At 43.0% G+C, this 13,685-nt stretch overlaps 1 protein-coding gene across 1 annotated transcript in view; it reads left to right on the forward strand.

Annotated features, from left to right (window-relative positions):
- The window catches only part of cadm2b (cell adhesion molecule 2b), a gene marked incomplete at its 3' end in the record, with an annotated part of 53,484 nt that extends 48,722 nt beyond the window's left edge, over positions 1-4,762 (forward strand). Inside the window, exons 8-10 of the mRNA XM_084448771.1 lie at positions 132-158; positions 4,338-4,460; positions 4,644-4,762. Coding sequence (XP_084304897.1) covers positions 132-158; positions 4,338-4,460; positions 4,644-4,762 — 269 coding nt within the window. The remainder of the gene's footprint in view (positions 1-131; positions 159-4,337; positions 4,461-4,643) is intronic.
- Positions 4,763-13,685: the final 8,923 nt, after the last annotated feature.

Consider the following 13,685-nt stretch of genomic DNA (forward strand, 5'->3'; position numbering starts at 1 on the left):
GCGTGTGAACACTGTTAAGAGCATGCTAATCTTCCCTGGTTCATTCCACCATTTGAACTGCATCTTTTTATTGTGATGTTGTTCCCCTGGTCTTCCCTTATTGCTGTCTCTGTCTGCAACCATGGCAACAGCCAAAGACTTTCCAGGGGCCACTACAGGTAAATACCACCCAGCCAGGTGTGAGACCAGCGTTACAGTATGTGGTGCTGGATCGAGCTCCAACCCAAGGCACCTTGTGAGCCCAACCATCTCAGCAACAGCACAGCATGAGGCCGGCCATTGTGTTGCATGGACGCTCACGCTGCTCCGCGGTACACACGCTCTCTCTGCACCCCTCTCTCCTCCTGCTGCGGCGGCAGAGCGTCCCTCTGGCTCCGCCTCCGCCATGTAGCACATCGCTCCGGCCTGCTAGGACCAGAACATCTCTCTGATCCACTAACCAGAACATCTCTGTGATCCACTACTAAACTACTGCTTGATATCAGACAAATACGAGTTTGTATTTTACCGTTTGACTTAATTGGATTTCATGTTGAGTAATCTGCAGTAAAGTATTGTAAACACGCTGGTAGCAAACTAGCCAGAGACACTAGTGTTGTCCTGGAGTTTTTTTTGCATGAACTTGCAACAAACAGTTCCCCCAGTTATTAACACTGCTAAAGAGATGAAGTACGTACTTTTCCTGGAACGCACGCCTGTGGAGTCCTGCAGAATTTTAACTGGGTCTATGTGGGTGATTTCGATGGTTATTCATGGGTTTCAAATGTAGTCCTCGTTTATTTGAAACACCTGTGTTGATCCCCAACATGGCAGGTCTAGGACTACATTTGAAACCCATGAATAGTAATTCCTTCCTGATCTCTCCATGTTATCTGACCACTATAGGGTTCAACAAGCACCATCAGCCACCTCAACCGGGCTTTAATCCTGTCACATCTCATCCCATTCTGAATGTGCTTGTTTGTCTGTACAATACTACATGCATAGAAGAGTCCTATTCTTCTCCAGCTTTGTCAATCATGTGCATATGTTTGCATTTAACTGGCATCACCACAACCCCTGCTGTACGTCTTGATCATGTTATCAGACCATTTCAGAGGTCTGTCTAGTTGTTTTGGTTTTCTTTCCTTGCATCACTGATAAAGGGCATTTTCTAAAAGGGAATGGATGTTAGGACTGTGTGGATCTACTGTATCATGACATCCAACTGAGGTCTTGATCGTTTAATTCAGCTCCGGATTGGACTAATTGGATTTAAACCGCTGTAGATTCACTTATATCCAAGTGCACATATATGTAGTAATTTGGTATCTGTTCATTTTTGGCATCAGTGAAAATATTAATATTGCTTAATATTGATATTTCTTAAAGGTGCTATAGATCTGATTTTTATGTATATCAAATCATTAATAATAATAATAATAATAATACCTCCACAGAGCTTGCTGCGGAAAGGTGCAGAATAAAAATATTGCTTTCCCCCCCAAAAAAAAATTGTATTATGATTTTTAAATTAACTTTTGATCTGTCTGTGGTTTGGTTCCCATCTCTAACAGGCCCCTGAGGCTGATCATAGTATTACGATGCCGGTGCCATGCACTATCTCTGGGTCAGCTGTGATCAGGAGTCCTAATACTATTGTCCAATGAGACTTGTTAGAGTTGTTTGTTCAAAATTATTTGTCTACATGAAAATGTTTATCTATAGCACTTTTAATATTTCCATTCTAACATATCTAGAGTTTTAAAATATTGGTAAAAACAAATACAAAATGTTTTTTAAGTCACAATATTGAAATCACATACTGTATCTGCACATGCCGTTTCCCAAGGATGCCATGTTTGAATGATGCACATTTAAATTGAACTGTACACATTCCTGGAGGAGGCCATATAGTACATAGAGGGATGTGCCTGAGCTCATGAAAACTTAATGTATTCAGCAAGATAGTGGAGAAATGTTTCACTCCCCTCCTGTTTTCAACAAGCCTGTCTGAAGTGTCCCAGAGAGGCCTGCCATGTTAGCTTAGTGAAACATTATAGTCATGAGATACTGTAGGGACTGTTGACTAGAATAGAGAAAACATGCTACTGTATACACCAGGGTTTCCCAACCTGGGGTCCGGGCCCCCCTTAGGGGGGCACCAACAATCGCAGGGGGGGCGCCAGGCCCCAGACAATTTGAGGCCTTAATATTAGCTAGACAAATATTTGTCAAAGAATCATGTTATTGACATGTCACACAGCAATTTTACCAAAATACATGATCATATCTGATTAAGGGTCAAAAAGCCTTGTATTTATGGCACTATAATACCATTTAAATTCAACAAATTAATCTTAGACTATGAATCGTGTCAACATTAATATTACCGCTACACTGGCGAAGCGCTTCATTGTACCCTAACTTATGCTTGATGGAATTTGCGCACATATGAACACACAGATGTTCACAGCGATTTCTTTTTAAATTATTTTTTTTTGGGGGGGGGGGCGCAAATTCCATCAAGTGTAAGTTAGGGGGGCTCCAGGGAAGAAAGGTTGGGAACCCCTGCTATACAGCAATATGATGCTGTTGTGGAAAATTGATGACTGCATTAATACAGTAGTGCTTGCCGATATTCTGGTGGTTCCATGTTGCATGGACTCTTAATGGAGATGAGAAATTAACTGCATGACCCAGAATTCCATCCGGAATGTGTTTTACGTGTGCACCTGCGAAAAGCATAAGTGGATGTGTGTGTTTGCTAATAACAGGGAGTAAATGAATACTCCAGTGCACATTTCCCTGGGTCACTTTGCAAGGCTGAGCACAAGCCACAGCCATTCATCAACAGGAGCTAATGAGAGCACACAAGTAGCACAGGAAAGACACAGCCACTTACACTTTATTACAGGACAGACACAGAGGCGAGCTCAGAGGCGAGTCCAACCCTCCACAGAGTCTCTGCCCTGAGTTAGCCTCCGGTTAAACTGCCTACTCCATAACAACCCCACCTTCAGAAACAATCCTATAGAACAGCAGATAGAGTGGATGCAGGATCTGCGCCTGGAGGGGGGCTGGGACAGAGCCTTAGGGACAGCTAACAGTTCTAGTCCCCTGAGACAGAGCAAGCAGTAGGGGACAGCTAACAGCTGCAGTCACCTGAGACAGAGCAGACAGTAGGGGACAGCTAACAGCTCCAGTCACCTGAGACAGAGCAGCCAGTAGGGGACAGCTAACAGCTCCAGTCCCCTGAGACAGAGCAGGCAGTAGGGGACAGCTAACAGCTCCAGTCACCTGAGACAGAGCAGCCAGTAAGGGACAGCTCCAGTCCCCTGAGACAGAGCAAGCAGTAGGGGACAGCTTACAGCTCCAGTCACCTGAGACAGAGCAGGCAGTAGGGGACAGCTAAGAGCTCCAGTCACCTGAGACAGAGCAGGCAGTAGGGGACAGCTAAGAGCTCCAGTCACCTGAGACAGAGCAGGCAGTAGGGGACAGCTAAGAGCTCCAGTCACCTGAGACAGAGCAGGCAGTAGGGGACAGCTAAGAGCTCCAGTCACCTGAGAAAGAGCAGGCAGGCTTTAGAATCAGAATCAGGGCTAAAACTTTCATTCCCCTTCTTTAAGACAAAGTAACTAACGTGGAAGCCAGACTTCCTTGCAAAGAAAAACAATTTTTGCAATACAGTTTAGCCTTCTAGCCACTTTCCAAATCCAGTCAGAAGAACAGCGAAAACCTCTTTTCCTCCAAGAAACTCCGCTAGTGCATGCTCTTGTTCTTGTTTTTTAATTGTTGTTGAGTCTATTTCTGCAATAGCTGCACTTATAGCTGTGTTTATTTGACTAACGTCGAGGAACCAATCAGGGACTGCATCCCCACTGGGGGCAGAGCAGCAGTTAAAACGCAGTCCCCGATTGGCCCATTATTTCGTAATTTATGGAAATCGTTCTGGGTGGCTAGAAGACCAGACTGTAATCGCAAAAAATATTTCTTTTTTTTGTGAGGAAGTCTGGCTTAAAGACTACATTGTAACAGTAAAATAGATTAATCTCTTCATAGTTTCTTGTATTTTATTTCTTCTTCCCTCTCAGTAACATTTTCTCCATTTACCCAAATTAACGACAGTCAGGCTGTTAATACAGGAAGCCGTCCTGGATTAGAGTTACGGTTAGCAGAATATTGTTTTAGTCCACAAGTGTGACAGCTTTGTCACTTTGTCTAGAATCATCAAATGGATGTTTCCATCAATTCTCTACAACGACCTTCTCCAGTTGCACAAAACAAAGTGAGGAAATCTATCAATAAGGTAATAAGATTTATTCTCTCCTCCTCCCCATCCCTTTCTACCTGACCAGATCCTAATGCACTAGGGCAACATGGACCTGACCATGCATTAATTGGAGGTGTAGTGGCAGTGGTCGTCTTCATCACCTTGTGTTTGATTATAGTTCTTGGGCGTTACCTGGCTAGACATAAAGGTAGGCCAATACTGCAGATGCTGCTTCTTCTTCTTCTTCTTCTTCTTCTTCTTCTGCCTCTTCTTCTTCTAGCCTTCCTCATATTGTAGTCTTGATGTCATGTAGAATATCAGAATATAGATCATTTCTGAGTGGTAACACTATTGTGTGTGTGTGCGTGTGTGTGTGTGTGCGTACGAACAGGGACATATTTAACACACGAGGCCAAAGGAGCAGAGGACGCCCCGGATGCAGACACGGCCATCATCAACGCAGAGGGCAACCATGTGCATGCAGAGGAAAAGAAAGAGTACTTCATTTAGACCTCTGTTTCCTTTTCCCTTCAAGTGTTTCATGACAACTGTCGCCAGCAGAGCAGCTTAAGGATCGTACGTTGGCTGGCCCAGGATCTATTTATTATTTTCATCTCGTTAAAAAGATCACATTAGGTTTGGCTTGTTTTACAAGCTTTTGCTGATAATGTGGCCTTCTCTATTTGTACTCTGCGGTCTCAGTACACACAAAACTCTAACCCAAACCCTGCTAATCCTAACCCAAATCCTAACCCTAAAACCCTGCTGTATAGAACATAGGCTCTTATCCAAATCTCTGTAGTCCGTTTTGATGTGACAGTGCCTAAATATACAGACATATAGGCATTTCTCAGATTTTTTGTCCTATTCCACAGAATTTTCATCAGGATTTTGATTTCTCTATCCCCCTCACTGTACCTATTATATACCTTTTTGCAGATATTTCCATCAGGAAGGAAGAAATGTGCTTCATCTCAAGTCGGAAAACCTTGTCTATGCCAATAATTTTGTTTTACGAGAAGAATATGTAAAATTCATCAATGTTCCAAATGTGAATCACGTATGAGGGATCTAGTATAGTAGTATATAATATAGGAGATCAGGTAAAATGACATGTTGTGAATAAAGAAAATCCACATACTGTAGAAGAGCCACTTTGACACAGAAGAGACATATTTACAGTAGATGTCACAAAGCACAATCCATATGATTTGTCTGTTCTCAACTCTCTCTTTTAGCTCTGTCTGTATATTCCTGCACTGTTCTTCTTCATGCTTCTCATCTTGTGTATTCATTACAACAGAGAAGCTATTAAAGCACAAAGTCCGACAACACAGATGGAGATACGCAAGCAGTTTAATGTCTCAGGATTTAAGAAGAGTTGAGTCAGTGATGGATTCAGATGAGCAGATTAAGATTGCATCACCCTTGGTGAAATAGAAAAAATGTTCAAGTAAATTCAATTTGGTCAATCTTGACTGTATTTCACATGTGAATGGAATATACAATTGAAGGATCAGAACCTTAAAGTGGTTCATTGTTTACTTCATTAAATTACTATGCTCCCTTGTTAATATTGTTGTAAAATACTTTGCTAATGTGGTAACTGGTGGACAATATTGTTGAACCTTCAGAACCATTAAAGGATAAGGACACTGAATTTCATGTTTAGCCCTATTCCTGGCTCCCCTGGCATGTATCTGACTAGTACAGGTTAAAATTCATCCGAATCCAAATTTCGCGGAGGTTTACAGCGTGAAGGGATGGCTGTTGTATGTTCGGTGAAATTAGTACTGTTTACAAGTTACTGTTATTTCGAAATGCAGAGGCGAAAGGACCTATGGTGTTTACAGGACGACATCAGAGCTTGGTAAGCATAAACCATGTAATTCCTGAACTTGAAATCCACGTATAGCATACTTTTTAGAGTTTTTCGAGTGTGACCATAGCTTTTTTTTTTAAGCTTCTGAGTTTAAAGTCAGAATTTCTGAGAAAAAAAGTCAGAAATAACTTCTGATATTAAAGTCAGAATTTCTCAGAAAAAAAACTCATAATTTCTGAGAAAAAAAGTCAGAAATAACTTCTGAGAAAAAAGACTTTAAACTCAGAAGCTTAAAAAAAAACTCTGTTGTTGGCCCTAATGCTCTTCCATAGATACATGCCAGGGAAGCCAGGAATAGGGCTAAACATGAAATTCAGTGTCCTTATCCTTTAATGACATTTGTACATTAGACTATACAGTATATCTATTTAAAGTATTCCTTCATTTATTTTTGTTATTTTTCATTGTTCAATGAAGATCAAACATTTGTTTTATCGCGAGGCATGTATATAATGTGTAAGTATTACATTTTGGTAAGAAAAAATATAGTTGTTAAAGCTTTTGATTTCAGATCATATCAATGCAGTCACTTTGACACTGGCAATTTTTTCATTCGTATGAGGAATTCTTTGGACTGGAATTTTAATGAATTGATTTTGGTTGATGGATACATTATTATGATTGATTGATATTGATTACATTATACTCTATTAATTGATATGATTCACATTATACAATAGATGTGTGAAGTTACTTTGCATTTTATAAGATAAAATCAAATCAATTATTAAAACCTCTCATGAAAACAATACAACAATCACCATTATGGCCTTTGAGTTTGCTGCAGTCCTGACATGTTGAGGCATTGGTGAATCTGACATCTCCCCTCAGTGTACATAATCACAGACGTCAAAACACATTGCCAATGTTCATACTTGTTGTTTTGTTTGACCAATTTGATGCTACAGTATAAATAACCCATTTTTGTATAAAGTTTTAATTGCTGTACTTGCATTGCATTTTAGGGTGAGGTTTGCTTTTTTTCAGTATTGAATATTCATTTTTCAACTATGCCACTGTAAAAAAAACTACAACAAAAAAGCTGAAGAAAAGTGCTAATTAAAATATGAACAAATTTAAAGCAGACCAGGCTCTTTCTTTCTTTTTCTGTCCATTTCAACTTGATTATTTTAGGAGAAAAAACCATGCAGGTGTGCAGTAGGCCTACAATGCTTTAATAAAAAGACAATTCTGAAGACATTGACTCATCACCAAACCTGCAATTGCTATTCCATACCATATACATATGAATAATTAAGCCTTTACTATCAATAATGTATGTAAATTGCCTAACTACTGGATTAACAATCGATGAAGCTCCTACAGGATGTTTGCCTGGGGGTCTCTACTCTAACCCTAACCCTATTACAGTATGTTGGCCGGTGAATTAACAATGGGTGACAAAAAGGAGGACTCAATCTCTCAAAATAGTTCCTCCATTTTGATGGTGTACCATTTCTTTATGGCATAGGAGGAGAAGAATTACCCCAAGTTGAATTCTGAAATGGTTCTGCACTGGTTGATATGGTTTTACCAAAGCAATACATGTCTCTAAACTGTCACATTTAGGTGGATAGGTAGGTAGGTAGGTAGGTAGGTAGGTAGGTAGGTAGGTAGGTAGGTAAGTAGGTAGGTAGGTACTGTAGGTAGGTAGGTAGGTGGGTAAGTAGGTAGGTAGTTTGGTAGGTAGGTAAGTAGGTAGGTAGGTACCTACCGGTTCCACAGGGATAGATTCCTAGGAATGCTTAGATTGTGCAAACAAAGATGTGCAAGATTCAAGATACAAGATTCCAGTGTCAAGTATCTCTCCAATTGGAAGTCTCAGTCAGTTGGTACAGTAGGTAGTATCCAAGCCAAGAGCCTCAGCACCCACCAAGCTGGTTCAGGTCTATTTGTCCCTCAGACAGAGGGATGAGTTGAGCAGTCTGATGGCAGCTGGTACTAAGGATGTGCTCTGTTGAGGCCCGTGGCAAAATCAGCCTCTGGCTGAAGGCGCTCCTCTGCTTGACCAGCAAGGGGTGAGCGACATCCATGATGGCCAGCGGTTTGGCCACCATTCCTCTCTCTGCCACTAGTCACAGAGTACAGGCTGACTGCCGGGATAGAGCCTGCCCTCCTGATCAGCTTGTCCATCCAGTCGGTGCCGCTGCCTCAGCACACGACCGCATAGAAGATGGCACTCGCTACAACAGACTGGTAGAACATCATTGCTGTATACATCAAAGGATCTGGGCCTGTTCAGGTAGTGCAGCTGACACTGTCCCTCCTTGTGTATAGCGCAATGTTTCCCACCCCTCGCAGCCTGTTGACCAGGTGCACTCCTAAGTACTTGTACTGTATGTGTGAACCACATCAACGTCAGCCCTCTGGATGGAGACAAGAGTCAGCGGAGCATCCTTCTGAAGCCCACCGCCATCTCCCTGGTCGTCGCTACGTTAATCTGCAAGTGGTTCTGCGTGCACCACTCAACGAAGTCCTCCACCAGGCGCAGGGACGTGCACAGATAGACACGAGGTGGTGCTAGAGCACCTGCCCTTTGCCCTCTGGACAAGGCAAGTGCCCTTTTGAAAGTTACTTTTATTTTATTTTATTTGTTTAAATATTTATTTTACAGTGTAGGCCTACTGTATGTGGCCCATGGTGACATGGATCAATTGTACATTAAAAGCGTGTAATAATAATGCCCCAAACTGCATTGTAATTTTGCCTGCCCCCCCCCGCACACACACGTTCCCGCGGCACACCCGTGCCCCTCCACTCCCTCTCTTCCTTTGTCAACGGTAAACGTGAAAAGCGGACACAAACGGAGGCGCGCTACTCCTCCCCTGCCCTTTCCCCATCCAGAGTGCCCGAGTGATGACAACTAACCAGCCAGGTAACACATAAACGAAACGAGTGCCTAAATTAGCCGACTGCCCACCTGCTTAACAAGCTAGACGCTAGTCATAATCAATTAATGGATTTAACGTTATGATGACCACCACACAACCAATGTCGGTAGAATTTGTTGTTGGTACAGCATGTGAAGCTAACAGTATACTTAAGCTGAATATTTAGTATTATGAAGTAATCTTAACCAAGTGTCAAGCCCCCCCCCCAACCCCCGTCAACAACTCACGCGACAATCAAAAATCTCTGTCAGTACCCCCCCCCCTCAACAACAACTCGCGCGACAATCAAAATACAAATTATCTGTCAGCACCCCTCCGCGCAAGGTGCCCTCATTTTTCACTGAGCACCTGCCCCCAAAAATGTCTGTGCACGCCACTGACCAGGCGCCTCTGTATTCTGTCTCCTGTCCCCCCTCACACGTCCAACAATGTCTCTGAGCTGTATCTGAAGTCAGATGTTTAGATTTGCAATTACATGCATTACCCATACCGGCTTGCAGCAGTAGAATGAGTGATGTTAGTAATGAGAAGCGTTGCTCCATGTCTGCAGGGGGACCAGGCCCCATCGCCAGCGGGGGAGCTGTGCTGTGGCCCGAGCTGTTGTGACATTCCACTCTGAAGCTCTCATTGACCTTGTGCATAATGTTGTTTCCCGGCAGACTAATGTTGCCATTATGTACACGCTGTCCTACCAACCATCTGCCTGATTCATAGGCTGCCTTGCCTCCCCTCTTGTCCAAATGGCTCCCAATGCCCACTTCATAATCATTACCACAAAAAAGCTTAGTCGATTCAAGCAAACATCAACTCTTAACACTGAACTCCTTTTCTTTTAACAGCCGTTGTGCTTTTAACACGCCATGGGAATGGGAATATGTTTTTCCTGGGTAATGTATAAGAGCCAGTAATAAGGAGGCCGGGCAGCTCAGCTGCTGGGACCTTGTTATTGCCACTATTCTTCTTCTTCCTAGGAAGTCTGACTTTAAAGCGCATTGTGTTGCCTCTGTGTATGAAATACGCAAAACAAATAAAAGTTTATTTGATTTGCCTTCCCATGCATGAAAAATCATCAAACTAAGCAAATAAGTCCAGTTCTATGCCAAAAGTCCTCAACTGGCATTGTGGGCCAATAGTCATGATGGTGGTGCTACAGCAGACATCTAAAGTTAAAAACTTATATATATATATATATCATAAGAAATCAGATATACCTAGCACTTTGCAGCCACCACCAAATGTAGGCCCAAGTGAGCAAAAACTTCTATATGCTTTGAGCTGGAAGGAATTATGAAGTTCATCACTCCATTTTTCTCAAAAGCTGTAAAACCTATTAAATCCATCTCCTCCCACCTTTTTTAGTCAAATGACACAATTGTTACACTGCATCTTCAGACTGTCTTTCACAAACTCTCCGTCACTGATTTTTAATCAAAAATTGAGCCTACAGTGCATAAAAATGTTTTCTGTAAACAGTAGGCTACTGTATGCAGCTACTGTAAATTATTGGCTAATAAATATCCAGTGTTCATGGGGGAAAAAAAATCCGAATTGTCATGACATGGTAGATTGTGAGAGTTTTCAGATCTCAAAAATATTTTTTGACAGTATTTTGAATTCTGTCCTCATTTTGTCTCCTCAAACTATAGCTGGCATATGAAAAAAATACACTACCCACAATCCTATAGTGCAACAGCACCAAGCTCCATCAATCAGAGACGTCAGCCTAAATGGCCATCCCTATGGGACTACATCCGGCCAAATTGATTGATTTAATTGACATACCTGCAGTCAATCTGCAATTAGCAAGACAAGACAAAAAACATTTCAAACCATAGCCAGTTTGGAGCAGATTAATGACTGAATATAATTTTCCTGGGTAATGTATAGGACACCATAATGTGAATATGATTTATTGGGTAATGTAGTCTATATGAGACAATAATGTTGAGTATGTTTTTCCCGTTTAATGTAAAGGATACAGCAATGTTGAACATGGTTTTCCCTGGGTAATGTACAGGAGACAGTCATGTTGAATATGGTTTCCCTGGGTAATGTATAGGAGACAGTACTATTATCATCTATTATCATAATTTGGTGGCCCATTATCAAACTGACATTCATGTATATATTGAAAAACAAACAAGTTTCCTTTAACCTTGAAAAACGAGAGCTTTACACTGGGCAGGGAGGAGATGCTGCTTGAACTCCCAGGTGACCTTTTGGGGCGGAGCTGAACAACACTGCACCCTGTGTACAGGGTCAAGACCAGGGGCCTCATTTATCATTGAGGTACGCCATATTTTACACGGTCATTTTCGCGATTTCAGGCGTACGCCATTTCCCCCCCCCACATTGCGATTTATCAAGCCGAAAGGGCGAAAATGTAGTCGCCTTTCTCCGCGCTTTTGTAGGACACCTCTCAACTTGTCCTACCGATTTACACGGTGTTCTACGCCCTTTTTGAACACAGGGGGAACTGGCGACGCAGGTGGTGCGTCGGTGAATTACTATGTTTGACGGAGAGAATAAGAGCGACAGTTCATGAACGCACAATCATGTAGGCTAATAGGCCAATTCAGCACCAACATATATCGCAATGCTAGATTAGACGTGTCCTCTAACCGGCTCATTCATGGTCCGATATGGATTTGTTCCCCAAACTGAACCTATGCGCTGTCCCAAACCTTTCTGCGCTATATGTCACACACCTAATGCAGGCACTCCATCAAACGGCAATAATTGACCAATAAGATTGTCATTAATATGTGATCATGTGGACCTGTTTGCTGTTTGGTAAGCATATAAATGACAGTCCTCCTGTGCGTAATGCGAGCCTAAATGAATCCGGCGCTACTCGGCCTACTGGCCGACGGCGATGGCGACTGCACCCACATAAGGGCACCATCAGTGAATGAATACGTCTATGTGAATCGCAAAAATGTGCACACTATAAATACCCAAATCATATGTGACGCCGACATGCTCATCACAAGTGTAGTGGCACGGTGGCCTGGCTCCACGCATGACTCATTCATCCTGGCGCACAGCACGGTAGGGGCTAGACTGGAGGCAGGCGCTGCGCGTGACGGCTGGCTTGTTGGTGTGTGCATAGCCAAGATACATATTCTTTGTCTTTTTTACTTTAATCTGTATTAGCATTTTCCATCCATACAACGACAATACAATAAAACATAAAAACTTACAATAACAGCTTATGGGTACTTCCATCCATGCAGCTTTTTTTTCTTACTCAAATATGACAATTTTAATACTAGTGGTATCATCACACTTCCTTCTATAATCCATCCATTTTTCCCATCTCCCTTCAAACTTTCCTTCCTGCATCCTCAATGCATAAATAAATCTCATAAATCTCCTCCACAACACCCACCACTGCTCCTTGGTTGGGGGTTCCACCTTATACCAAGCCCTCATTATTGTCTTTTTACTAGCAACCAATAGTACTTTCACTAGGTATCTGTCCCCTCCTTGTACATCATTCTGTTATGTTTGCCAAGATGTATATTCAAAGCTGATAAGAATGAGAACCAGTCAAGACCCCACCACAAAATGAGGACCCAAGCCCTCAGCCCCCTCCCCGTCATGAGGTTTACCAGCGGGGCCAAAGGGCCCACACTGAGGTCATGCGCCAGCTATGAAGACACAAACAAGTAAGGTTCACATTTCTACCATTTTATTGTCTGTTGGTGGGTGACTGTGTGAGGTGTGTGAGTGCGTTTGTGAGTGAATGTGTGAGGTCCGTGAGTGTGGTAGTGAGTGACTGTGTGAGGTCCTTGAGTGTGGTAGTGAGTGACTGTGTGAGGTCCTTGAGTGTGGTAGTGAGTGACTGTGTGAGGTCCGTGAGTGTGGTAGTGAGTGACAGTGTGAGGTCCGTGACAGCATGTGTGAGGGAATGAAGTGCAATGAGGATGTCCTGTTGGCTCTGGTGGTGTAGTGTGGTGACCTCCACCAACTGCTGCACAACTGCCCCACAACTGCCCCAATCCCTTCTGCCATTTCCCTCTGGGCCTCTAGGGTCATGAGCCTCCAGCACAGCGTCTGAGAGGAAGCCCAGCCCTCAGGGACCCTTGAGGCAGGGACGCTGGCAGCCGGAGGTGGTGGCGTGGGCGGTGGAGACGGGAGACGGAGGCGCTGGAGATGGCACTGGAGGTGGAGGCCGGTGTGCTGGAGGTGGAGGCACTGGAGGTCGTGGCGCTGGATGTAGAGGCTGCAACCGGCGGGGGCACGACCGTCAGGTCAAGGACCACTGCAGACTCCCCCTCCTCTGAGTCCCACCCCACGTCAGAGTCTGGAGAAACAATTTCAGTTATTTTCTTTGAGTTTGTCTGTTAACTTGATTATGCATTAAACATTTTATTGTGTAGCCATATTCAATTGATATGTTTTTCTGTTGGCAGCCAAATAAATGCTTAAGTGTGATTTACCGGTCATCTGTGTTATCGTTCCCTGTTTTTGGTCCTAAATCAATCATAGCCTACCACAGAATGTGTGGAATGTTTGCTTTCCTCACAGCCACATAATACAGAATGTCCGTGTAGCCTACGCCACATACAGGATGCACGAAACGTACAGTAGGCTACCTAAACTGTAGGAGCAATCAGACAGTAGGCTCGTACAAAAGCGTGTAAATATTCTCGTC

The sequence above is a fragment of the Borostomias antarcticus genome (assembly GCF_949987555.1).
Source record: "Borostomias antarcticus genome assembly, chromosome: 1".
NCBI classification, from domain to species: domain Eukaryota; kingdom Metazoa; phylum Chordata; class Actinopteri; order Stomiiformes; family Stomiidae; genus Borostomias; species Borostomias antarcticus.